Source organism: Tetrao urogallus, assembly GCF_951394365.1.
Source record: "Tetrao urogallus genome assembly, chromosome: 7".
In the NCBI taxonomy this organism is placed as follows: domain Eukaryota; kingdom Metazoa; phylum Chordata; class Aves; order Galliformes; family Phasianidae; genus Tetrao; species Tetrao urogallus.
In genome coordinates this window covers 8,478,708-8,505,169 of record NC_136820.1, presented here as the reverse complement: position 1 = coordinate 8,505,169, position 26,462 = coordinate 8,478,708, and the positions used below count along the sequence as shown (strand labels likewise).

General features: G+C 40.3%; 1 protein-coding gene across 1 annotated transcript in view; it reads right to left on the bottom strand.

Moving 5' to 3' along the window:
- Positions 1-342: 342 nt before the first annotated feature.
- The window catches only part of MYRIP (myosin VIIA and Rab interacting protein), a gene marked incomplete at both ends in the record, with an annotated part of 176,174 nt that continues 150,054 nt past the window's right edge, over positions 343-26,462 (bottom strand). The window contains 9 exons of the mRNA XM_079538701.1: positions 343-375; positions 1,021-1,139; positions 1,920-1,980; positions 2,076-2,180; positions 3,787-3,948; positions 7,076-7,270; positions 12,855-12,917; positions 19,276-19,515; positions 25,460-26,109. Coding sequence (XP_079394827.1) covers positions 343-375; positions 1,021-1,139; positions 1,920-1,980; positions 2,076-2,180; positions 3,787-3,948; positions 7,076-7,270; positions 12,855-12,917; positions 19,276-19,515; positions 25,460-26,109 — 1,628 coding nt within the window. The remainder of the gene's footprint in view (positions 376-1,020; positions 1,140-1,919; positions 1,981-2,075; positions 2,181-3,786; positions 3,949-7,075; positions 7,271-12,854; positions 12,918-19,275; positions 19,516-25,459; positions 26,110-26,462) is intronic.

Genomic DNA, 26,462 nt, shown 5'->3' with positions numbered 1-26,462 from the left:
TTGACTGAGTGTACAAAAACATACTGCAGTTTAAAGACGACATACTTTAGTACAATCAATGGGGAGAAAAAGTGCATCTTAAAATGTGGAGCCTTGCTTTTGAAACTCAGCGTCCCTTCCAGAGTCTTGTGAGAACTTTAAGGCAGAGTTTCCTTTAGCAGACCACAATGCTGAAGACTTGGACAGCTTTCTCAGTGAGGTATCCAAACAAAGCCCTATAACTGAGGCATTGTGGGTTCTTGAGGGTCCATTTTCAGCTGGACATACACAATGGCTGTTAAGTAAAGGCACTCTAGTGTACAGCCTTAGGCAGTGTGTTATTGGCAGTAGACAAGTCAAAGTTTAGTACATCACAGCAGATCCTATAGCAGGTTCCTGGAATAGAGAGGGACAAGGAAGAGAGAAAACATCAGCCAAACACAAAACAAGCCTGCCCAAGGGAGCCTGGTCCTTCTCACTTCCTCATTTCTCTTCCACTTATCTAATGGCAAACTGCTTAGGCACAGTTAACATTTTTTTCCTTGATGAAAGATCAACGACGACTGATAGTTCTGCAGTGAAACCTATTTGTTCAAATCCTGCCTTGCCAACACCCAGCCTGCCTGCCTACTCCTCAAATTTCACTTAGGCTACCTTTGAACATTTCTCATAAATCAGTGCAATTCAGGATGACCCCTCACCTGTAGAACTGCACTGTGCAGTTGGTGTTGGGAGGGCCTGAACTGCAGGACACAACTTTATTTCTTTACTTTAAATAAGGATAGCACCTAACTAATTACCTGACAGCTGGCATGCATTCCTACAGGCTAACATTCAGGAGCAAACAGCTGCTATGTGCTGGTGGTATATAGTCAGACAGCTTCCACTATAATGGACACATTCGTTTAGAGCAATGTATTATTTTTCTTCACACTATTAAGAGAAGTTTTGTGAAGATGTTGAAATACATCTGCCTACACTGGCATCTCTCTATATAACCCACTTCATAAGCAGCTTTAAAAACATTTGTGTTGATTTTACCATTAAGTCCTTGGCAGTGCTTTTCCTCTCTTTAGTTCTTTGTGTTAGAGATCCTTGAAGCATGAAGTTTCTGTTAAATGTTCTGACAGTGGTAATTGGAGACCCATCTATTTTTTCACCTGGGAAAAATACAAACATGGAGATTTTTCACTTAACAGACTGCAGCCAAGGTAGCAATGCTCCTGAAGAGTCACAGCTGCTGGAGGGAGAAATCTTCCCCTAGGGCAAATAAGACAAAAACTTCCCCTAGGACAAAACATGGATTTAATTTAAATGGGAAACAGCATGCTGTGAAACTGGAAGTTTACTAAAGTTTGAGGCCATGTCAAATATTGGAATTACACAAGAGTAAAGCAGGATGTAAAACTGTCAGAGATGAAGGAAACATGGAAGAAAAGAGCACTGTATTTTACGAAACTAATTCACAGCCATACTCTAGCATACTAGCCACATCTCTGAGCCTGGTAACATGGACTGAACTTGGTAGGCACAGTCATTAAGAAAGCAGCTGTAGGCTGTGAAGGGTGGCAAGTGGCTAGTGGCAATTAGCCCTATGACTGCCTGCCCCTCACAGCCTAACCTTGTTTGCTTGGCAGCAGCCTAACTTCTGCAAGACATGAATTCAGCATGCTTCATTTGCTTTTCCCAGCCTTTTGCTTCTGCTCCTGCTAATTTGCTACTCTCATACCATCTGCTGAAAGAGGGAGTGGTGATGTTTTATGTACTGAATATGTATTTTGTTTTTACAAGTGCAATGGCAAATGAAGAGGGTGGACACATCTAGGTTTTCTCTGTTCATTTTATAACTTAATCTCACCCCTACTTTGTTGAATTGTACATTACACTGAAACTTCTAAGGAGCGTCTACAAACATAGCATAGGTAACAACTTCAGTGCACCTTTTATTGGTGGAGCTGGAAGTTTCCTCCTCTGCTGTCTTGAGGTGTCAATAGTATGCATCTGAAAACAACACAAATGCATTACTCAACTCCATTATGGAAAACGAGGCAAGATTTCCCCAATGTATTTTTGAATACTACATAATGTTCTGGCACCTGGTTTGTTTGCTTTTGATCCCGTTTCCTTGTCAGGTGAACACATGGAGCCACGTTCAAGCCTGCAACAGTGAGAGCTGATATTCTGCTCTCAATATCTGAAATCTTCAAAGAAAATAAGAGAGAGAGAGACAGACAGACAGATGGGGAGGGGGAAAAAGAAGTTTGAAAATTACTATGGATGCCACCACTAAAATATATCCCTCCCCCCAGTCACATCTTCTTTAATCAAAGAATACAAACAGATGGCTGAGCTCTTCAGCAACTCTGACACTTTGCTTTCCTGTATACTTTAGTCCTGATGTCAAAAGGGGGTTAATTAAGATGAAGGGAAAGAGCAATCCAACCTACTGTGTGACTCCAAGGAAAAAGCATTTTGCTCCTTTTGAGGAAAAAAAGAAAGAAGAGAATCCCCTGTCTGCCATCTCCCAGTTACTGCTAGCTATACTCCCAGGTTCATTCAAGCTGTGTTTTTCAAAGGCTACATTCAAATAACTACTGCTTGGGACACATTTCATAATTCAAAATTAATTTCAAGCACACACAAAGTACATCCTCTGTCACAAAATGCAAACGTTTGATCTTGAAAATTTGTTGTAAGTAATATCCATGCTAAAAACACACAAACATGCATAAATGCAAGTATCACCATGAAAAAGCATTCAATGGAAAAGAAGTTGCTGGGAGAAACAACAGGCCAGGGAAGCAAATGTAGGGGGAAAGTAGGCTGATGAGTGTCAGAGAAGTGAGCTGTCAGCTGCACGTTAATCTGATTCCTGATTTACAACACCTGAGGCGTTTGTTCTGCAGAGGGCCTTCAGTCCAATTGCATGCTATCTTTTTGTCATCCTGCCCTCGTCACTCAGGCCTCTCCCCTCCTCTCTTCTCACTTCCATTAAGGTGCGTAGCAGAAATTACCGACCATGGCCAATGAGGCCACTGCCAATTTGCCATCTATTTATTTCAGCACTGCACTTCTGACGTCTGGAAGGTATCAAACTGAGGGCTTTGAGCACACTTCCACGGAGCAAAATAAACAGGCAATGCCCTGCTGAGGCCATCATGTGGCACAGCCCAGTCAGGAAGCACTGCAGCACACTGCTACTCATGTGTGCACTGTCCCCATGCAGCATGGCAGCCTTATCTTGTTCAGTATTCTGATCAGGCCTTGAAGTTTCTTGCAGTCTCAGACTTCCTGGAACCCGCTACAGAGACACTAGACCACATAGTACAGGAGCCTCTGCCTTTTGCTGGGCTGTGCACGGCTCAGCAGTCAAATCCCAAGACAGACTTGCAAATGCTGAGCTCTGCCCTTGGCCTTTTCAGGTAGATCCACCCTGGCTTCTTTATAGAGTGCTCTACAATCTGTTGATTAGAACTAGCCAAGGCTGCATTTGCAGTCAGACAACAGCCACATGCATGACAGCACACCACACGATCTCTATGGGAGCAAGGAGCAGGGACAGTACTACAGCAACACACTGCTGCACTCCTGTCTGAAAACAAGCTGGGGGAAGAAACAAATACAGTACATCTGGCTGTGCTGAGCGACACGTCTCAGCTGTGCTTTGCTCAGCTCCTGTGATGCAGTCATGTATCCTTGGACCGAGAGTTTGCTGCAGTACAAGAGAATGTTGCAAAGAAGCGTGTGCAGGTGGAAGGGAGGGAAGGAGGCATGAAGCAGCGAGTGGCGAGGAGCAGCCGTCCTCACCTGCAGCTCTGCATGATGCACCTGGGCAGCTGCAGTGGCCACCTGGTCCTCCAGCTCAGCCAGCTCCGATTCTGCTGTCACGCTGCTGATTTGCCGTGCTGCATCCTCCAGGCTGGTCAGCTGCCCCTCCAGGCCATACACTGTGCTGGCCGTCAGGTACACCTGTGGGGCCAAGGGGGACAGGGGCAGTGATTCCTGTTCTGTGAGCACAGAGGTTCTCCACGACACCTCTGAGCTCCCCTCCTCACTAAGTCATTGCTAGTAGGTGCTGGCAGAGGTAAATCATTCAGGAATAATCCAAAAACACACATCTGTAAAGAGAAGGGAGGAGAATGAAGAAGCTGAACTCTGAATTCCTTAGGTGCTACGATGGTATGCCAAAAAAGACTTGTTCTGGATTCGCTAGCAAAAAAACCCACACCAAACCAAACCACAAAAGAATGCTTAAAAGTTTCCTTTTCTATTTTTAACATTCAATTTCACAACAAAAATTAAAGCTCGCAAGGTAAAGTCAACAGATCACACCTCATGTAAAACAGTATTTACTGAAACACTTAATGCCTTCAGTATTATTCACACTCAATGCATTCTGGCAATCAAAAACCGTGCAAGAATAACAGTCCAGCAACATGTGGCCATGAGCTTGTTATAAAATAATGGTGCTCAGATGTACAACACAGTTTTCCATTTCACTCGGGTCTCACACAAACATGCAGCAGCCAAAAGTTTTGCCATCCCCTGGCCCTGTGGGAAGGCAATAGACTTATCAGGGCAACACGTGAATGACAGATGCCATAACTTAGAGATCTTCCCTAAAAACAATATGTTGACACACCTATGATAATTCTGATAACTGAAAGAAGAGATTTCATTTCCCATTCTGCCACTCAGAGCACTAATTCACGATGCATTGTGTCTTATGTGTTTCTTCTGTTTCATAAAGAAACCTAAGATACAGCTGAATGGAGGTCCTTGGTTTATAGAAAAGGGTGATTTTCTAACACCAGCTTTTGACAACTGTGCTTAAAACTGTGCTGACCCATGTCAAAATACTACTCTTTCTGCCTATTTGTAGACAGCCAACAGACTGTTCCATGAGGCTGGTAACAGGACAGTGGAAATGAAATATATTTTCTCATTTTTCCCACTGGCAGTTTCACTCACCCTAACACCAGTAAGGCTGCAGTGCTACAAAAAGACCATGAATTAAACATCCCCTGTGGCACACTTCATGGCTCAGTGGGCAAACAAACGGGATCAGAAGCAGATCCTTGAGTGTAAGTTCCCTACATATGTCTTGCACTCAAGTCATTATTTCTGCCCATAACTCCCATACCCTGCAGTCCTTTGACATAACAGGTATTTAAATAATTTCTGGCCACACTGTGAGTTTATGGGTCTAAAGTGATGAAGAATGACTATTATTATTATTATTATTATTATTATTATTTTTATTTTATTTTGTTATTAAGCTCTTAATTGCTTGCAATTTTTTCTTTGTATTCCTTGTTTCAAGGCATAAATGTATACACATCTTGTTCATATTTTTGCTAAGAAACAAACTCACTACATCTTGTATGAACTGCATTTTCTAAGGGGCAATATAATGGCAAGAAATCCTTCTAAAATGTACTTAGAACAAATAAGTGACCTGATTTAACACCTTTGCTCAAGTACTTAGAGACAGATATAGACTGTGAAGGTAACATTATGATCTAAATATAACTGTTCCTGCTTTTGTGGGTTTTAATTATTCTTTCCATTTACTTCAGTGAAGTGTCTTTGTGCTCCAACATACAACAGCCGCTTCACATTAACAGGTCCTCTTTTGGATTTATCTATTATATCCAAAAGCTCAGAGAAAGAAGAAAAGGAACAGTGTAATAACAAACCTCTTCAGGAAGAGACCACAAAAAAAAAAGAAAAAAGAAAAAAGAAAGAATGTCAATGATATTTTTGTAACTCAGTCACTCTCCACATTTATTAGATTTCAATTTTATTGATCATGTTCCAGCTACATCTAAATAGAAGGTTTTCCCTAATAGAAAGATTCTCTTTACCTGAACTTCCAAACAGCAATGGTGTATTTCCAGAGGAGGAGGAGGAGGCTTCCAAGAGGATGTAGCGCATGCATGTGTGCCCCCATCTGCACTGGTAAAAATTCTGCATTCCCGAATTTCTTAAGGCTCTTTCAATCTGTGGATGTGCAGTACTGCAATCCTGACAGCAAGCACTTTTGCCACCTACTTCAAAATCCTTTCTGGAGCAGAAAAAGATGTGTGGGGTCTCAGCAAGGCTGAGCTGAGCCTTATTAATGAACACCACAGCAAGCAGTGCTCTGCCTCAGCATACAGTATCTTCTCAGTGAGAAATGCCTGGCCCAAATGCAACTGGAGATCACAGCACCACAGATGTCAAATAGTAAGAAGGACATGAAGGATTGCTGGAGCTTAAGTGAGTAAAAAATGCACCTCAGATAGTTTTTAATGCAGTTTCCCCTAAGAAGAGATTCTGTCTTTGAAAATTTTCTGGGGGCTAAAGACATACACGATGTGCTTTCTTGAATTGATCGGGATGGTATAACAAGAGTGGATTCCTGTGAGATCTTTAAAAGCTCCTAACGAAGGGAAAAACCACTGAAAAGCAATCAGTTAGATGTGGGAAGCCAAGAAAATCAAGTTACAAATGTACCAACTGCATTACGTGGGTCCACAAAAATATTCCAGTGGGCAGTGACTTCTCTCTGATTCAGCATCACACCTTTCCTGAACATGACAGGCTCTCAAGAAAAAGGAGATGTTTGTTTAATTTGACCCCTCCAGCCTGCTGCTCTTACTGGCTCCTGGTGCTCAGTGCTGGGGAAGTGTGCAAAGTGTGCACAGAGAAGAAGCCCTCCACTTTACTGTGTGACTTGGGGCAGGCTTTCCCTACCTGCCCTCACAACAGTGAAGCTGTGCTGGGACTTGGGGATGCGTGGTTTCAGCGAGGCATGGCACAGCTGGACAGCCACAGGGATTTGGAGGGCTTATGTTAATTTTTAAGATAGGGTTTCTGAAATTGGTTGTAAAACACAGCACGTCCCCTGTCTCAAATAACAACACATTGAAAAAAAGGAACACACAACGCAGCTGAATACGCTGCGTTGAAATAAGATCTTTGGTTCTGTTGGTGTATTTGTTTAGCAACACAGGACTAATTCATACCACAGGCTGATGCTGCCTAAGCACTCTCTCTTTCCAGCTGCCTCACACACACACACACACCCACTCACGCTGATTTGTGTTCTTACATTTTCTTCCAGTGTGGTGAGCTGCTCGTCGAGTCTGATGGGGTCGGTCCCCAGTGGGAATGAACCTCTTCCCTTGTCCTGAACATCATCTGGGAAATCACAGGGACTGGTGGATTCTGCTATCAGCTCTTCAGTGGCATTGATGACTTTCAGGACCTCTGTAGATATGTTGCAGAGAGAGACAGCAGAGTACTTCTGTTTTGATACAAGAGTAGAGAGAGAAAACAGCACTATGTTAGCACAGAGGGGTATTATATAGCATGGCTTTGCTTATACCTGTAGGTTTAAAAATGCCAAAAATAATACACCTGGCTAGTTGCTGAGGCACCTATTTCTCCCTTTTCAGCACATGCACACAGATACAGCAGACAAGTAACACACATACACAACTATTTCTACTGGAGGGCTATTCCAAACCTTATGTGAAAGGAGCATACCCATATCTAGCTTTAAAATCCAAGTGAGCTAGATACAGCTATCTTTGCAATAGCTTTCAAAGCAGATTTTGAACCACAGCCTTCTTTTTTGGGTGCTGGGAAACAGATGTGGAAACATGTCTCCTTTTCTACAGGAGCCATCCTATTGCAGCCACAAACAGGGGAGAGCAATCTGCAACAGCCCAGTGAGGACAGCAGTTTATATGGATGACTGCTAGGAATTGTACGATGGCCCCAAAAAAGAAAGGTTGAGCTATAAGTACATAAACATTTGTTAAATAAGCTATATCAAATACCAAGGAAAAGCATGCAGTTTAATCTCCATGCTCAAAAATGTAATACCTCAACCAACTGTAAGCCTTTTTTCTTCATCAGTGTTCCTCATTTGCAATTGGTTGTCACCCATCCCAATTCAGATGATTCTTACAGAAGCTTCAGCCTTCAGCACAAAACCTCCGATGGCAGTGAAATTTCAGCTGCCGTAACCCTCAAGCATCAAACCCAACATCTAAACCATACAACTTGGTGGCTGAGACAGAGCCTCTTGAAGCCAACACAACCACCATCACTGAATTTACGTGCAATACATACAGTGCTGCTTTGTCTAAAAGTGAAGGAAGTTCTGATCTAAACTCAACTAATCCCTCAAACACGCATATACTTATGCATGTGAATGTGAGACCCATCCACCTACACCCTTTGTAACGCAAATGTTATTGTAACCAATATTTCAGACAGTCTTCTTAGCAGAATATGGGGAAAATAGTGTTTCTTTCGTTCACACAAACGCTGGGGGGTTGAACTGGAAAACTTCCTATTCTCTTTCCTGTAGTTTGTTTCTCATTTCTATGTTAGATATGACTTTTACTGAACTACTACTTCTTTAACAGTGTCTGCTCAACTGTAGTACACCAGTATGATAAGGCATCCTTAGCACTGTTATTTCTCTGAATTACAAGAAATAATTGGACACATGAGATTAAAAATAAAGAGAACAAAGCAAATACTGTATGCTACTGCACACAGATCTTTTGCCTGGTAGGACAGCCATGAGCAAGGAAGCCTAGGACTCTCTTACAGAGAACAAATACTTGAATCCCATAAATAGCTGACTGTTTTTTCCATTTATGTTCACAAGTGCCAATTAGGTTAAAAACAGATCAATAATTTTATAGGATAGAAAAGAAATCAATGTTACTTTGTTTTATTATTTGCTTTTACAAGTACCTAATTCTTATTCTATTTTGTCAGTAGAGAACAAGACAGAATAAAGGCCAGACACTACATTTTCATCATCTACATTTTCTTCATCATCTTTGCTGATGTGTGTTCTCCATTTCAAAACCTGTAACCTCACTTCAGTGTTCTTTTTTTTTTTTTAATTATCCTTTGTAGTTAATGATGGATTTCCAAAAAAGACTAAATCTAACTAGAAAAAGGTTTCTTACACCAGCATCAGAGAGTTCATACTGGAACTTATTATGAAGTACTGTATAACAGTGCTGTTATTTTCCTGGCAAATGTTCTATGATAGGAATCCTTATGAAATCGAGATTTTTAACAAAATACCCTATATTCTCAACATATATGATCAGGAGAAAAAAAGTTCAGCCAGAAACAAATACGAATTTTAGCTTTTCTAGATTTCTGAGGTAAGTTGTTAGTGGCAAATGCTGCTTGGCTTTTAAAACCAAACATTTGATTCACATTAAATCTTGCACAAGGCAGCCAGATGAATGTTTATAAAGCGCATATCTCAGTGAACATATTTCGATCCTGGTTGCAGGTATCCAGGCACAGGAGTCACGGCTTTTATTTAAGCTTTTGAAACTTCTACTTTTACAGCGTGACAAGGATACAGCACTAAATATCATAGAGAAATAACAGGGACAGTAAAAACGACCTTCCTTGGAGTACCTCTGATCAGCAGATCTCACAAAACTTAAGAGCACGAGCAACACTTTGAAGTGTTTACATTTAAACTTTGTGAAAGTTCTCTGCTAAAGGCTATTCAGAAGTCAACTTTGCCTTGGGCTGCATGATGCGAGACATAAGAAGTGATCAATGTCTGCTCGAGGAAGACGTGAAATAAAAATGTAGAGTGTTCAGGAGTTCTCAAACTGGAAAAACTGCATACTCAGTAAATGTTTTCACTGATGTGTCTACTTCTTCTTCAGCAACTGTCAAAAGCTGTTTCAGTCACTCATGTTTCATAACGGCGGGCTTGCAAACATAGTAAGCTACTCTAGGGAAAATTATTTCATGCATGTAAGGAAAAAAGAAAAATTCTGGAATTTTGGTGCTTCACAATCCCTCTCTCAATCCATCACATCAAACTTAAGAGTTATGAGATTCTATAAAAATAACATTCACAGACACGCATACCAAGACCATCCTGGTAGGTGGATATTTCAAACTGCTACAACCTTTGGCTGTCTAATTTATCTTGTCCATGCAAGAAAGGTCATTGTTAACACCCATAGGGCATTCACAGAGACAGCTAGCACACCATGACAAATTCCCTCCCATCTGTCTTGTTGAGCAAAGAATATAGATGTGATACACACAGAAAGCAATTTCTATTTACAAACAGCTAGCACAGAAAAATTAAGCACAACCATTCTTCCTGAAACACCATGATGCATCCTGTTTTCATCTGCGATACCACGATAGTCAGTTAACACCACTCTTCTCAAATTAAATTGATACAGATGATTTAAATCTGTGTGCATGCACCACTTTTGAGAATCTCACCTCCTACTGAATTTGAGATTAAGAGCTTAGAGGAAAGAGGAAAACATCCATTTGTATCTTTTTATGATAATTAATGCTCAGGCTTACAAATATTGTAGATATCATCAAAAGGAGAAGTTCAGGTTCCTGAGTTCTTTGTGGAAGAGTTTTAAAACCAAAGGAATACTAAAAAAGTGTTTGTGTGTGCAAACAAATGCACATGTACCTGTGCCTGCGTGTTTTGAATATAACTAAAAGCATCATATGAAACATCTTTGCCATTTCCATCTGTGCTTGTGCAGATGTTTCAGTGGTCTAAGCCAGCTCTTCCTGTCAAGCCACTTCCCCTCTCTTTGGCTGACACTTCATCCCCTACTGACACTGCCTATATTTCTTTTTTTTCTTCTTCTTGAATTAGAAGTGCTGACAGAAAGGATGATGAATAATGGAAATCAAGTAAAATGCTTTATTTATATCTGAATTTATTTATAATTGTCTTTACTTATTTATTTATACCTGAAACAATGTCAGTGTCCAAGCTGCTGAGAGTAGTCAAGCATTAAGTACTCCTAAGCAATTCAGCAACCTATGACATCCACACATCATTTCTTGTCCATGAAAGCTATATATTTTATTGCTCAAGCTCTTTAAAGTAGTAAAGTTCTCCTTCAGTTGCCCTATTTTTCTCTTCATGCTGTACTCAGCCATTAGAATCTTCTTTTTTTTTTGCCACTATAACATTATACTACTGTTAAGCTCTGTTAAACCGTTGTGGCAGGCAGCAACCAGTGATTCCTTAGAGCACAACTGACATCAACAGATCAAGAAATAAAGCAAGGGGAACTTCCTTTGTTGCTAAGAGTCGTGCCAGTTTTGATCACATCAACTGCATTGCAGTTATGTTCAGCTCCAGTGTCAAGCCTGTTTCTCAGTCAATAGGCCTCACCTTCTTTGTGTGGGGAGCTTATGGGGCTGGGAGAAGAAAAGTTTGTCTTTGCTTCTGGCTCATTCATCACTTCAGGGTACCTAGACAAACTTGACAAAAACAACACCAGAACCCAAATCTGCCTTTTCCCTTCTCTGAAGCCTATGGGAGTTCACCGCAAAGCTTTGAGAAGGACCTGAAAAGACCACCACAAGTTTGCCTTCTGCATGGGCAAGCAAGAGTGGGGACACTGGCCACATCACGGCGTGGAAAGAACAGAGCTACCAAGACCCAGCCAGCTTCCTTGGCATTCAAAAGACATTTTGGCTTAAAAGTGTGTTGCAACCAATCAACACCATAAAGACTGGGAAAGGAAGCTAAAATTTCCCTTGAAATGAAGACAAGTGCACAATAATAAAGTATGCTATTAAGAAACGACTCTTCTATTTGAGACTTCTTACCCTGACTTTAGTATCAATACCTCATTGACGAGTACTCATTTAGAAAAGGAAAGCCAAATCATTGTACAGAATCACCTATTTTCTCTCTTTTTGGTTCTGCAAGGTAATTATCAATACTACATTTTTGCTAATGAAGTCAATCCACTGTCCTAATACAGTTACAGGTTTCTATAGTCATGAGGAAGGAAATTATTTTCCAGGAGGTAAAATATTATGGAAAGGAAACACTCAAGGCTTAAAATCTACCCAGCATTCTCTGAGTGTCTACAGCCTGACAACATTGCACAAAAGCAAAAATATTTCTTGTTTAAAATCGTCCTTGGTATTTTCACTGAAGAAAACCAAGATCCTTCGGATGATTAAAACTCCCAGGACAAAACTCAGAGAACAGAAAAAAAGGAAAAAGTGGGGAGCAGTAATGCGTTGATGAATTAAGCATCAACCTTTGACACAAAAAAGTTGCTGCATTTTTTAATGACTGAGAAAATGGCACAACATTAGTTTGTTGAGTACTACGTATGAGATACTACAAATAGCATGCATTTTAAAATACATGGTAAGTGTACATTTGTTTAGTGAATAAAATGAAAATATGTTCTAACACTTGATTCTTATAAACTGAGACTCAAATAGCACAGAATGTGAGATCTATTCCCACCTAAAAGAATGATAAGCAATAGACATTAGCAGCAAAAAGAGAAAGTGCCTATGCACTGTGTACAGCTTCTATAATGAATTAAGGGTTTTGTTCAATTTTAAATCGGGAGCTTAGAAAGAGTTTTGGAGACTGCTGTGATCAGGAACTGCTAAAAACGTATTGCTGGAATCAACTTCTAAAATTTTCCTTTCAGATTTTTTAATAGACGTGAATGTGAGAATATGAAGATAATATACCTTATGTTTGCCTTCTGTTCTTTGCTGATAAAATCAGATTTTCTCATAATGAATCCAAATAAGAGAGCCAGTCTGCTTCAAATATCTACTTCATGCTCATCACTGCCATCATAACACAGGTATCGTTCTGATTAGAAAACCATTTTCTGCAATGATCATTGAATCTAGTCAAGAGGTTTGGTATTTCAGGCCCAATATTTCTAGGAAAATAATAAGAATTTGAGAATTTTGCTTGGGGAATGAGGAAACCCTCAATATCACTTTGTAACATCGCTTACGTAAGTACGTAAGAGATGTCAAAAGACACAGACAAAACAAAATGCTCTCACCTGCTGCAATACAGTGGATAAAAACTGCAGCTTTAAATGAAGATCAAAAGCCTTTTGTTTTTCCTAGATAGTGGGAAAGCAGTTAAATAAGAAGGCAGAAAAGTTATGTTAATATCTGCAGAGGTTAATATTTATAAAGCTTCAGACTTAGAACTTCGGGATGAGTACAAGGACAAAGAAACTAACAAATACAAAATACTAGGAAGTATTATCCTCATTACTAAAATATTTAAAACAAAGCAAAGTCTGATTTATTTTATATTCAAAATAACTGATCTCATTAAGACAGATTTTGCAAATGACACATAGTTTTTCACAAAACAAAGCAGATTGGAAATACTGATTTCTACCCCCACCCCAAAACAACATGGAACTAGCAACAGGAGATTTTTGCAGCAGCGCTAAGAAAAGTCAGCTATCTCTTCAATTTCTGGATGCTGTGTGTGTTTCACGTTACAAAAGGGTATGTACTCCACTTATGCCAGTCACTCATGTCTGAAACACCTGTGCTTAAATGAGATGTCTTGTGCCAAATCACTTCTTACTGCTTACTACTGTCCCTTTCCTAGAGTTCACTGTCCCAAACAAACTCATAAAACCCATCATACTACCACTCTCCAGAGTCAAATCAGGAGCTTTACCTTAATCTCCCTGACTTACTGAAGTCTATTCAAACTACACTGACTGGTTTTGCATTGAAGCAGTGACAGAACCACAGCTGTGCTGTTGGCTGTGCCGGGACACTGTCACCGAGCTGAAGAGCAGCACTTTCTTGAATGCCTTCTGGGCAGATCTGACAGATCTCATCTGTCACTGCCAAATTTCTGGACTGCATAAAAAAGACAAGAAAACAATAACTTCTTGTGTGTGTGTGACAACCTATTTTTTTTTCTGCCAATCTGTTACAGGAGTTTATACTAATCGTAACTGATTTTCTGTAGCTGTACCTGTCAAATGACTTTTACGTTTTCTTGCTAAGTAAATAAGTTTTCAATCATCACACAACTGAATGAGATTCCCATTTCATGCACACTGGACAGAGATGTCTTGGACAAACTTCACAAAAGTATAAAATCCAAGACTATAGAAAACCTATTTACAAAGGTGTTGTATGCCCTGTGTGAAGCCCTCTGAAATCCCACACATTCTTCACTTCTCCAGGTAGACTCAATGGCTTAAACATGAGGTGCAGTTTGAAACACCTCAAAGCATCTGGGGACTTTCAAACACAGCTGTCAGACAGACATGAGGGACATGCCTTCCCCAGACAAGCAGCTCAAGATCCTGTGGGAGATCCCAAGGCATCTCAGATGGACAAGAAATCCAGACATAGGCAACTGCATTCAGCCCAGAAGATGTCAGAATTGGGGGATCACAAACATCAATGTCCATTATTTAAAACGTAAAAAAAATTACAATTATGCTTTGAAGCATCTATTTGACTTGAAATCACACTCAGATTTTGACAAAACTCTCAGGATCAACTTAATTTTGCATAGTAAATATCAATAAATAATATCTGGGAGAAATCTCACGAGCAGCATTTGTGTCCAGCAAAAACTAGAACATATGTTCGACTTCTTTGTTGAATTGAGGATTTAAACATTTACTTGGATACTGATCAAATTGCTTTCTAGGATGTAACTCTTGTCTGTTCCTTGACATACAGACCTGACTTATTATTTGCTTTATTTTTTGCTTTTAATTGGCTAGGGTATTAGTGGGGGGAAAAAAAAAAAAAGACCCCCATGGCCTTTCATTATGCAGCTGGGATGAGCAGGCTTTTTAGGGGTCTGCACACTGGTTAAAGACCACAAACTGCTTCTGTAACTTAATAAGCACAAAATATTACCTATAAAAACAAGCGTGCTGTGGGGTTATATTTGCTTTAAAGAGTTGTGAACCTCCACAAGACCATTTTAGGCAATCAGACTTAGAAACATTGAAGGTGAGTGTGCTGAGGTTTTAGAAAAGTTTAAGCCATAAAATTAGCCAATATTAATTAATACCCATTTAACCCCTCAAGTATCATACATGACCTAAACAAGTATCTCACAGGTCAGCATTTTCCATCTTGTATCTTAAAGGCAGACATACAACACAAAAGCTCAGTTGGAGGGGAGAAATAAAAATCCATGAATGTCCAGCATCAGCTAACTCCCCACTGAAGACGTAAGGTGTGCCAATTCTTCTCACTGATAGAAATCTTAATATATTATTTTTAAAGCATCATATGATCAGTGTGATTACATGAGATTCCCTGCTTCCACTAAAAACAGAACTCTAGACTTTTAAAGGTGTAGACATATAGAAATCAGATTTCCATGAGCATGAAGTACTCAACTGCCAGTGATCCAACAGAAGATACATGTTTTCTGAAATCTTATTCTGTGGTCAGGTGTACTGTAATCAGTAATTCCCTGTGATTTAACATTGCTAATGTGAGCCAGAATAGAGCTTGAGAATAGAAAACTAATAGCTAACAAAGACAGGCAGCACAGCTGAAATGTACTACAAAATATATTACAGTACTAAAATATACTAAAATACAGTTTAGTCTGTGGCCAGAAGCTCCAAGTGGACTGTAGGCAACAAAGCTTTGCTCAGTTAGAGCAACTATAGATTTGCTTTGAAACTTCATGCCCATATCAGAAGTTTGGGTCTCTGGCTGAGAATGTCCAACATCCCTATACACATATTCTTCTAAAATCAGGCTTTTTAAAATGACAGTTTACAAGGGTCTCTGACTTTTGAGGCATCTAAAATTACTGGTTCTTTGAAAATATGTTTTCTGTGCTTGCCTCCATTGAGACATGTCATCTAGTCATTTACAAGTTAATGCATGGGTACATATGCTTTAGATTCTGGATGGTCTTGAAGTATGTTGGACTGGATGATCACTGAAGGTCCCTTCTGATGGAACTCTTTCCCTTCCCTTCCCTTCCCTTCCCTTCTCTTCCCTTCCCCCTTCCCTTCCCTTCCCTTCCCTTCCCTTCCCTTCCCTTCCCTTCCCTTCCCTTCCCTTCCCTTCCCTTCCCTTCCCTTCCCTTCCCTTCCCTTCCCTTCCCTTCCCTTCCCTTCCCTTCCCTTCCCTTCCCTTCCCTTCCCTTCCCTTCCCTTCCCTTCCCTTCCCTTCTCGTTTGATATGTCTTTGCATTTTAGATTACCATAGCCACACTAGTATTACACACTGTCAACTTCAGGATTTCACTGAAGGATGTTGATCAGTCCAACAAGACTTTCCAAAGCCAAGGTATGCATCAGAGGATTTAAATTACCTATAATGATGACTATCAGGAATCAGTCTGTTTATTTCTACATAGCTGAAGCAAGTTCAGCTCTCAATTCCTCTGAAGCCATGACTGTATATAATACTGGATATTTTGGTTTCTTCATTACAGGCAAAAAGAATACATAATGTGACAATGAATGACTAAGACTCTTCTTCAACAAAAATCAACAAAAAATAAAGAACTGTGAGCATTAATGTTTTCCTGAATACTGTACATCTCTTCACTTTTAAACTTAAGAAAATTTTACTGCGAAAAATGTATTAAGCAGTACATTATTTTAAATAATTGAGATACAAATGTTAAAGTAAAATACATATATATAAAACAGGTAATACTCCAGATGCACTGAGTAAGTACACCACAAAAAGGATGTGCAAATCTCATCTACCTAATATAACTGCTCAGCCCTAGAACTGTCACCAGAGAAAGGAGTTTCCAAACACCTGCAGAGAAAGGACCAATTTACTCAGTGTAAGCATTTCATTTTTTTTCCCCAGTGATTACTGGGGAACTTCAACAAGTTGTTTTAAGCAAAAAATCTAGCACTTCCATTCAGAGAAATAGGAAACATAGCTGGAGACATCAAGCCAAACAGCAGCTACTTCCACTGTATGGCAAGTAAGAATCTGGAGGTAAAAATATACACAAGCACAGGTTTGAGGCAGAATCTAGGAGTAAAGGGTTTGAAGCTACATCCATAGATTATCTTAGGCCTATTCCATCCTTCTTGATGAAAATGGGACTTTCACCCTGGAATGCTAATTCATTTCTGCTCTGGTCCTTGTTCCTAGAATGGCTTTTTATTTCAGTCAGCAATGGTCAACATGTCCACATAAGAAGCCCAGTGCTGCCTCTCACTAGTCAAACATTCTTATCTTCCAGGTCCACTCAGGCTTCTTATTGTTTGCTGGGATCTTGACTGCATAGAAGCTCAGCTTTGAACAAGAGTTGGCCACTTCCCTATTATTCATCATTTGAAAAGTATTTTACTCAAATGATAAGAAGAACTAATATACCAAGATGTGGAAGCCGGATCAAGAGATCCAGGTTGACCACGGAGACAGTGTCCAAAAATACAGTTATGGTGTCAGGAAAGCTAATATCCACCTGGAGTTGAATTTGGTGAAGAACACAAATGGCAACAAGCTTCTGCAGGTAAACCAGCAACAAAAGGTAGATAAAGGAAAATGGGCCCCATTACTGAAGTGAAATGGTGACATGAGACAAGAAAAATGCTATGGCTAAACAATACTGTCTTCAGCTCAACTTAAACGCAAGATTTGCTCTCAGGCCCCTGAGTCCAATAGAAAAATCTGGAACAACGAAGAAAAGCTCTTGATAGATGAGCAAACATCTCAACAAATGGGATGTATGCATGTTCACGGGACCTGATGGAGCACGCTCACCAGAGCTAAGGGAGCTGGCCATTGGCACTGGGAGACGGCTCTTCTTCATTTTTGAAAGATGATGATAATTTGGGGAATGTTGCTGGGCACTGATCCAGAAGCAAATCCTCCTGGAAGCCGCTTTCAAACATGAAAAACAAGGTGGTGACTGGAAGTAGCTAGCATGGATTTATGAAAGGAAAATAATGCCTGGCCAACCTGATTGCTTTATACAATGAAGTAAATGACTACTTCACTACACTCAAAGAGCATAAAATGATATTTTGGCTTTAATGAAGCTTTCAGTACTGTCTGTCATAGTATCCTCTTATATGAACTGAACAAGTATGGACTAAATGTGTAGACAGGTAGACACTGAGGTGGGTTGAAAACTGCCTGAACTGTTGGTTTGAAATGGTTATGCTGAGAGGCTTTAAGTCCAACTGGAAGCCAGCCACTAGTTGTATACCTGTGTGGCCAGTACTGGGGCCAGTACTGTTTATTATCATCATTATTGGCAGAAGCAATGAATCAGAGAATAAATTAGGAGGAGTGGTTGAGACCTGAGATGGCCTTCTTGCCATTCCAGAAGGGACCTTGACAAGCTGGAGAAACAGGCTGACAGGAATTTCATGAAGTTCAACAAAAGGAAATGCAAAATCCTGCATCTGGGGAGGAATTCTCCCTTGTATCAGTATAGGTTGGAGACTATCTGGCTAGGATACAGCTTGACAGAAAAGGAAACAGGATCCTGGAGGACATCAAGTTGCATATAAGCCAGCCATGTGCACTTGCAGAAAAGAAGGCTACCAGCATCTAACAAAGGAAAGAGATTACCCCCCACCCCCCATGTTAAATCTAGCTCATCTTTGGTTTACCAAGACAGACCAGCAATATCAAATTATTCAACAGAATATGTAGGTTAGCTTAGGATATAACACAATGCAATTAAAGTCCAGAATTAAAGGCTAAAGGATAGGACTTGAGGAATTCTCCTGTATGGTGAACTGAGCACAAAAATGGTTGAACACAGCACCAAGTACACCCTACGATATGAAAAGAAATTCAGGAACAGGAAGAGAGCAGATGTTAAGCCCTGTGGGGTGACACTGAAGTCAGACTTCATATTGTAAGGGTGAAATGAAATGAGTGGAAGATCTCCTCCATTATCAGAATTGGATTATTCATTATCTGGCACTAGATTACCATTTTGCTACAATATGTCACCACTGACTGGAGCTGCTTATTTGGCAGCATAAAAGGGCTGTAAAGTTCTAAGGAAGGAAGCACAGAATATCCCTACAGATAGAGGTAAAAGAAGAATCCATAATATCATATTTAGAATGAGCTAAACAATACTAAGAAAAGGAAAGCAAACAACAGGACTGAAAAAAATTAATGAGCTAGAGAAAAAAAAAAGAAAAAAAAAGGAGATATGGATATAGTTTTAAATAAAAACATGTGCAGATTCTCCATCAGCATAAACAGACATAATTCCATTAGCATCAGTCACTTAACAGGTTTATTACACAATGTTCACTGCTTCTGAGTTAATGCTGTAGGCTCACAGGATGGAACAAATACCTTAGTTGAAGCTTTATCTGCACAAGAGATGCAAGCTCAGAAGCACTTCAGAGATTGAAGTTTTTTAATCAGCCAACATTTGATTTTCTAGACACAAGTTCCTCTTTCTGGATTCTAACTTGTACAGCATGGACCTACTTCCCTGTAATAAGCACTTACCTTCTTTAACTCCTCCTGAATGCTTTTGCCGTTTTCTTCTGAGGACAAACTTTCCTTCTGGTTTTCAGGGTCTGTTCTAGGTTCAGACTCTTGTTCTTCACCAGAAGATGTTTCTTTGTCACTCATTTTAGCAGCAAGCTGAAATAACCTGGATTTAAGCTCCTCTTCCATAAGTTCAGGCTTGATATTCTGATGTTGATCCTCACTGCTTCTATCCGTTTCTGATAAATCATCCAAATCCTACAAAGAAATTAGAAGAACAGTGTAAAATGGTATAGGTACAGAAGGAAAGCAGTTTCATAGAAAAGGGTATACGTACAATCAGAGTGCAGACAGGATAGAAAGAAAGCAAACAATGTGGGCTGAAAAAGAATTACCACATCTTAACAGAGGAAGGCCGACCTACACCTGTTGTGTTGGATAATGTTTCTAATTCCTGGCTTTTATATCACATTGAAAGGAGCTACTAAAATTATTACACATCTCAGTGCAGCCAATAAAATGAAAGAATAAATGGCATTTCTCATTCCCAGTACTGCACTGTCATCACTCTCAGTTATGGTACATATAAGGAAACTGAAGTGCAAGAAGTAACTTATTCTGACAGCCTGGCAGTTGTGTCCACCTTCAAGCTGAAAGCCAGGCTCAGATTCCTTTACTGCTGGTCCTGAGCATTATTCTTATTTTCCTAAGGGTTACTGGAAGCAAGGTTTGAAAAGTAACTTGTTGTTTTTTTTTAAAGCAACATTCATTATGATTTCCAGCTTTCCCAGTGACTGCTACATAGGTGGACCCACTACAGCTAGAACTATTTTCCAAACACCAGCCTCCTTAGAATGTGACTTCAGGAGCATCTTCTTTTCTTACCTCTGAATCCTCAAAGTGAAAGTACTCAGAGGTTTGGTTAAATAGGGTGGGTTAGAAACAGACCTGACCACAAGTTTTTCATTTTGCAGGCTGAATAGAAAGAAAGCAAAATCCTTTTACGTGCCTGCCTAGCACGGTGCCTGCTCAACATTTAATCGTGTGTGGGGCATGCTTTCTTCTTTCTGCCATCCAGGATGTCTTTATATCTTTTATTCTTTATAAAGAACACAGCCTGTGACTTGGAAGCAGCAGGCACACTGCAGCAGATCTAAGATAATGGTTCGGAGCAATCTTCAGACAGGAAATTATTCCTATTTGGCAGGAAATTTGCCTTACGCTCTCTTACTGTGACAGGACCAGACATGGCCGGAGAGACTAAAAGCTGCATTTTCTCTGTCATTTATTTGGAAATACATAAGCAGATTTGCTTTGCACAGCTACTCTCTCTCTGCAGCCTCAGCAGCAGTGTTTATGGATGGACCAATTGCCTCCAGTTCTCACAGCAAATGTTAACTCTGATGATTCCCTCAACTCCTCCTCACTCAACTGCTCTTCATGGTGACACGTTATGTTTGTAGTGTCAACCTTCATCTCTCATACAGTAAACTGTACTGTATTCCCAGGCACTTTCACAGCTTAGTGTTACAATTTGGTATTGAGAAATACATACTAAGCTACTGTAAGATCTGAAATTTGCTGCTGAATCCATCTATCCAGTAATTTGGAGAAAAACTATCACAATTTAGATAATTTACGGCACATTTGCATTTTAGGAGATGCAATTCATTAGCTTGAAATATTTATTATTAGTTACCTAGTCTCAGCTAATTACTAAAATCCCTCTTTATTTAATGTGGGTATTTGGGCATTTATTGAATGGTACCTCCAAAGACCTACTCTCCTGCTTCCAGATGATGTGGTTTAGGATCACAAGACTTGCTAGTGAGCTCTGACAGCTCTGCACCACGAGTTTAGGCTTCCTCAAGAAACATCTGGGCAGGAAGAGTACGGTTTAGCCTGGAGTTGAGACTGCAAGGGAGCAAAAAAACCACCATTCTGTGCAGACACAGAATTTCAGCATAGAGTCCTGTGGGAGGACGCACTTTGAGGGTGTTTATTTGCTTACAGCTGGATTCTTTTTCCCCATCTTTCTGCTTGCCAGCCTCCTCACATTTAGCAGCTGGAGTATTTACATCTGTAGGAATTGTCAGTTCCTGCTTACACGCAGAGATGATGATATCCTGAAATGCTACATTTTGCTGCTTCTGTTATTGCTGGGCAGCTTGACTTGTGTTTGACTATTTGTGATGAAATGTTACCTCCTCTGTGGATTAGCTGATTAAAAATGCATTAGAAGCCGTGACAATGAATAAAAATAATAAAGACACTGAAAGGTATTATTTATTTAATAGATGCTCTCTTAAACTTCATTATTCTTTACTGGTCACACTTCTGCTCTATCTGCTAAGTTTAGTGACATCTTTTTGTTCATATAAATCATTGTATAAGTTCCTATCAGCATGTATCAGCAGTAAATAACATAAACATCTGCAAACAAGAATGAAAGGCCTGCTGGTTCATCTGAAAGCAGAGCCTGAGGGAGGGTATGGCAAGCTGACACAGCCACACTAGAAGTAAATCAAGTAGGTTTAATGCAATTGTAAATCCTTTGGCAGACAATGAAGAGGAAATACACTTTTCCTAATACACACTGGGCAAATCCTTGCAAGCAAATGGCTGATAACTCAGAGTAATCTCAGTGAATGCAAAAGCCTCAAAATAAAGTAAGCAAGCCAAATACGGACTCTGAGGCTCCAGAAGTCCCTGCTACATTATAAACCCTGGACAGAAAAGATCCATTCAAATAGGAAACAGATTACAAATTCCAGTTTCCAGATGAAGATGACACAGATAGTGAGTTTGCAGGCAGCTTCTCAGTGAGAACTGGGGCAGTTTCAGGGCAGCTGTTCCCATAAATACACCCCAAGCACCATCCTGCGGGCACCAGCAGTCCCACAGTGCTCCCCCCTACCTGCACTGTATGGGGAAGGTCTTCTGATAAAAGAATCAAATGTGTAATGAGGGCACTCTCATCACTGGAAGCAATTAAGTGACTCTACTTTGCACCAGACATCTAAGAATTACAGCTACACTAAGCAGCATCTCCAGTCAAAATGATAACGAAAGCCAATAAAGCAACAACAATAATGATGACGAAAACAGTCTGATGGTTTGAGTGGTCACTTCTTGTAAAGAAGTTGGAAAATAATTCCTGTTACAAGCAGGTTAGGTGGATAAAAGGCTGCACCACTCAATTATGGTTCCCCAGGAATTTTAGTCTTCTATGCTCCATAAGCAATCAGAAACTTGTTAGTAGGACTTTGGTGTTGTCAGGACAGTTTTCACATCCCACTGTGCTTGCTTCATGGTTGTGTTTACAACATTTCTACGGGCAACCTGCTAAAGGAGGCTGTTCTTTTACCCATCATAAAGTGGCAAAAATCTCCCCAAATTCAGCTGCCCAGAGAAGCTGTGGTGCCCCATCTCTGGAGGCACTCAAGGTCAGGTTGGATGGGGCCCTGGCAGCCTGGTCTGGTGCCCTGCCCACGGCGCAGCGGCAGAACTGGGTGGGCTTTAAGGTCCTTTCCAACACGAGCTATTCCATGAAATATTAAGTTCCCTTGTTTGAGTGCAATCCCAGACAGTTCTATGAAATATTCTGTAAAATTCAGTTGTAAGATACAAACTGACTGCAATTGTTCCAGAACGTTACTGGTGACAGCTCTGCAGATTTGGAGAAGGGAGAGAGCAAAGAGCCTGCTTTCCTTTTATTGTGAGTCTCAGAGACTATAGTAAAGAGACAAATTAAAAAGAAAGCCCAATGCTTAGACTGCTAAATTGATGTCTTATTCTAAAATATGGATGAAAACATAACTGTTAACAAGTTATTGTGTTATCATTACAATGCAGTAAGACATGGAAAAAGTATGTTTCTTCACTGCAATTTACATATGATCAGTTGTTCACCGATGCTGTGATGCAATTTTGTGTGTTTTCAGTAAATTCTCTTTAATCTCAGCATGTGAAAATGTACACAGAGTGAAAACTACACAGTGAAATTTCCTTAAGCTGACAGTCAGCAGTTCACTATGCACGTATGCTACCATCTTTTGCAAACTGTTTACATGTAAGTCCCTCTCTGATGCAGCCTCCATGGCCCTAGATCAATGCACTACTTTGGGGATCACATGAAATCCCCACATCCCTTTAATTTTATTTTTCCAAGAAATGGAAATGATGCTTAGTTAATTTAGTATAATAGCTCAAATCCGACCCCTTAGGCTCTTAATCATTGTAATTGTTTCCTAGGTTTTTTCATCCCTAGCAATTTCCTTGCTATGATGGCTTCTGGCCAGCCCCTTCCTGCTCTGAGTTTTCTGTACCAGAGAATGGAGAAACAAACAGCAGCTGGCAGGCACTGATGGTCCCACCAGGGTGTGTGCCCACACACAAACTAAAGGCACGCACCCAGCCATATTACTTCCCAGGGAAAATTGCATTGCTTTAAGAGCATGCATGTGATCTCGAGTCAGAGCATTGCTGCCTGCCCCACTATGGCTGAAGGAGCAGAGAGCAGAAAGAATCTCTTTTTGCCCACGTGGTAAAATGAAAGGGAGAATGGCTCAGAGTCCCAAACCTTGCATTCTGAGCACAACAGAGAGGTACAGTCAGCACTGAAGATGCAAGGCAACTCATAAGAGAATTGAAAAGAACAATCGTTTTCTGCATCAGGTTGCACTCTGAGACACAAACTGGTCTGCTGAAGGATGCAGTCATGTGTGTCTGGAGGCACCCCGCTTCTCTGCTCTCCACTGGAGGAACATCTGCAGGACTTACCTGCAACAGAGCAGTAGAACGCAGGAAGACAGACACCCACAGAATATGCACAAATACGCAAAGCCAGAAATGGAAAGACAGATGTCTATGTACAAAATACAGTCCTTTTGAGTCCCTGGAAAAGTCCTGTCATCCCATCTGATGTTCTAAGAGGTCGCTAATGGCTACTGAAGTGCTGTTGGAGCATATGAAAGTCCCCTTCAAAATCTGCAGCTCATAAACATATGAGGACACGACTATAAATGACTCAGCACAGAACACCCACACCTGCCTCCTAGAAGCAGATGGATAGATACAGAATTAACTATGGTTTATCCTACATTAAAAGCCTGCCTTAAATCCTAGAACCCTAGTCTTGACCTATCAAGGTCAAGTTGTACCAGGAGAGGTATGTAACAGTTGTTTCCAGGAGAGATATGGGCTAGGAGCACAAGCAAACAATTCCAGCCATCCTAACATTTCTCAGACAGCTTTAAAGATCAGATTGTGATCAGAAGTATAGCGAGAAGACAGCGTTTTGCTCCTTGCCTCAGACTCACCACTGCAGCATTGCAGCAATGATCCAGCTACAGGAGTTGAGAGGAGTAGGACACAAGAAATGGAACTGGATAAGAGGTCAGGATTCTTCTCCACCAGACTGAGAAGTGTGCTTGCATGGCTGGTAAATGCTGGGGGACAACTGGATCCCCTATATAATACTAGTCTCTGACTTGAACAAATCCTAAACAGAGAAGACTTCTTTGCTTTCATGTTATCTCCTGCACATTTAAGATAAATGTTTGGGGAGTGCTTTACTGACTTTAAGTTCTGTGATAGTTTTTTTCGAGTTAAAGTACTTACATTCTATTTGCTTCTTAATCAAATGACAAATCACTTAAATGGAAGTAGTTTGTGAACACTGACTGTAACACACCAGAACTGAAACAGTCAAGTGATTAATAAAAAGCAGACAGTGTTTGGACCATATTTCAAAATCATTAATTCCTGAGTTTCTACTGCTCCTTAGCTTTATCCTATACCAGGCCATTTGCGAACAGCACAGTGAGGACTCCCAGGCATATGAGTTCATTCTTATTCCAAGAACAAAGGAGTAAAAAAAAAGATAACATCTATAGGTGATTACTCAACATTTGATAGCTGTTGGCAGATCCTGACTTTTTCTTAAGGAGTATTGTATTTTTCAGCATTACTGATGCGATTGATCAGATGAAAGTGGCACATCTGAGAAAGAAGCAAAGCCTGCTCATGGTATATTTAACACTTTACCTTTTGTTTCTTCTTGGTTATGAGGCATAACAAAGATAAGGCTTGCAAGAACACTCCATCTCCCACTCACAATTCACATGCTATTGCCAGCACAGTTTAATTAGTTTTGCCTATATGTATATTTTTAGATTGCATTCAGTAAGATCACAATTACCTGTCTTAAATTCTTCACGTTGGCTTTTGTGTGATTTTTTCCTTCAGATAATTCTTCAGAGATCGTTTTGTTCTTTTTCCATCTTCTTGATCTCTTTTCTAAATCATACTGAACTTCTTCAGTCTCACTGCTATCTGAATACTCCCGGCTGGTTGCCTGTGGGTTGAAGTTTACATCCAGTTCTCCATGGAAATGTTTTTTTTCCATTCTGGGCACATCGCTCTGAGTTCTGCTTTGTAACCAGAGAAGTTTGCTAGGTCTTTTAGCTTCCTGGGAAGAGTTTACCGACGATGTTTCAGAATCAGAGAACAGCGTCTCAGTATTGGTGTATAACCCAGAGGAAGGTGAGGTGACTGCCTGGTACTGATCATTGCCATAAACCCATTCAGAATCGTAGTGGGAATTGGTACAATAGAAATCATCTGGTAATTGCCGAGGTCTCCGCCGCAGCTTGTTCAAGGCCACATTCCAGTCGTAATCATCCTCGCTGTCTGAGCCCATCTCGTCATAAGCAGACACAACGCTGGATTCATTCTCCAAAGCTTCAAATACTTGACTCTTTGGTTTGGCGAGCATCCGAGGGCGAGGCAAAGAGACATTCTGCAAAGCTACCCAGTTTCCATCAGTGCTTTGTAAAACGGGAGGCGGATCTATGAAAATGAAAGAATAACAAACTTTTCAAATATCATACATTATCACAGTGTGGAGAGTTCTTGATGCCTGCTTGCAATTGTCTGCCCACAGACTGGAGATTTCAACAAAACCAATGGACAAACGCATCATGAATTGCTATCTTGCTGCTATCATGAATTCTCTCATGTTCTGAACTATGCTGCTGTATTTCTGATCAGAAGTCACCACTTAAAGTCATGGTGATGACAACTTGAAATATGAGAGTCCTTAAACCAAGACTCCCCCCCCCCGGAAAAAAATATTAGGAAAGGATGAAGGAAACCAGTACACAGACATCTATAAATCCCATATTTTGCATATGTCTTTGATT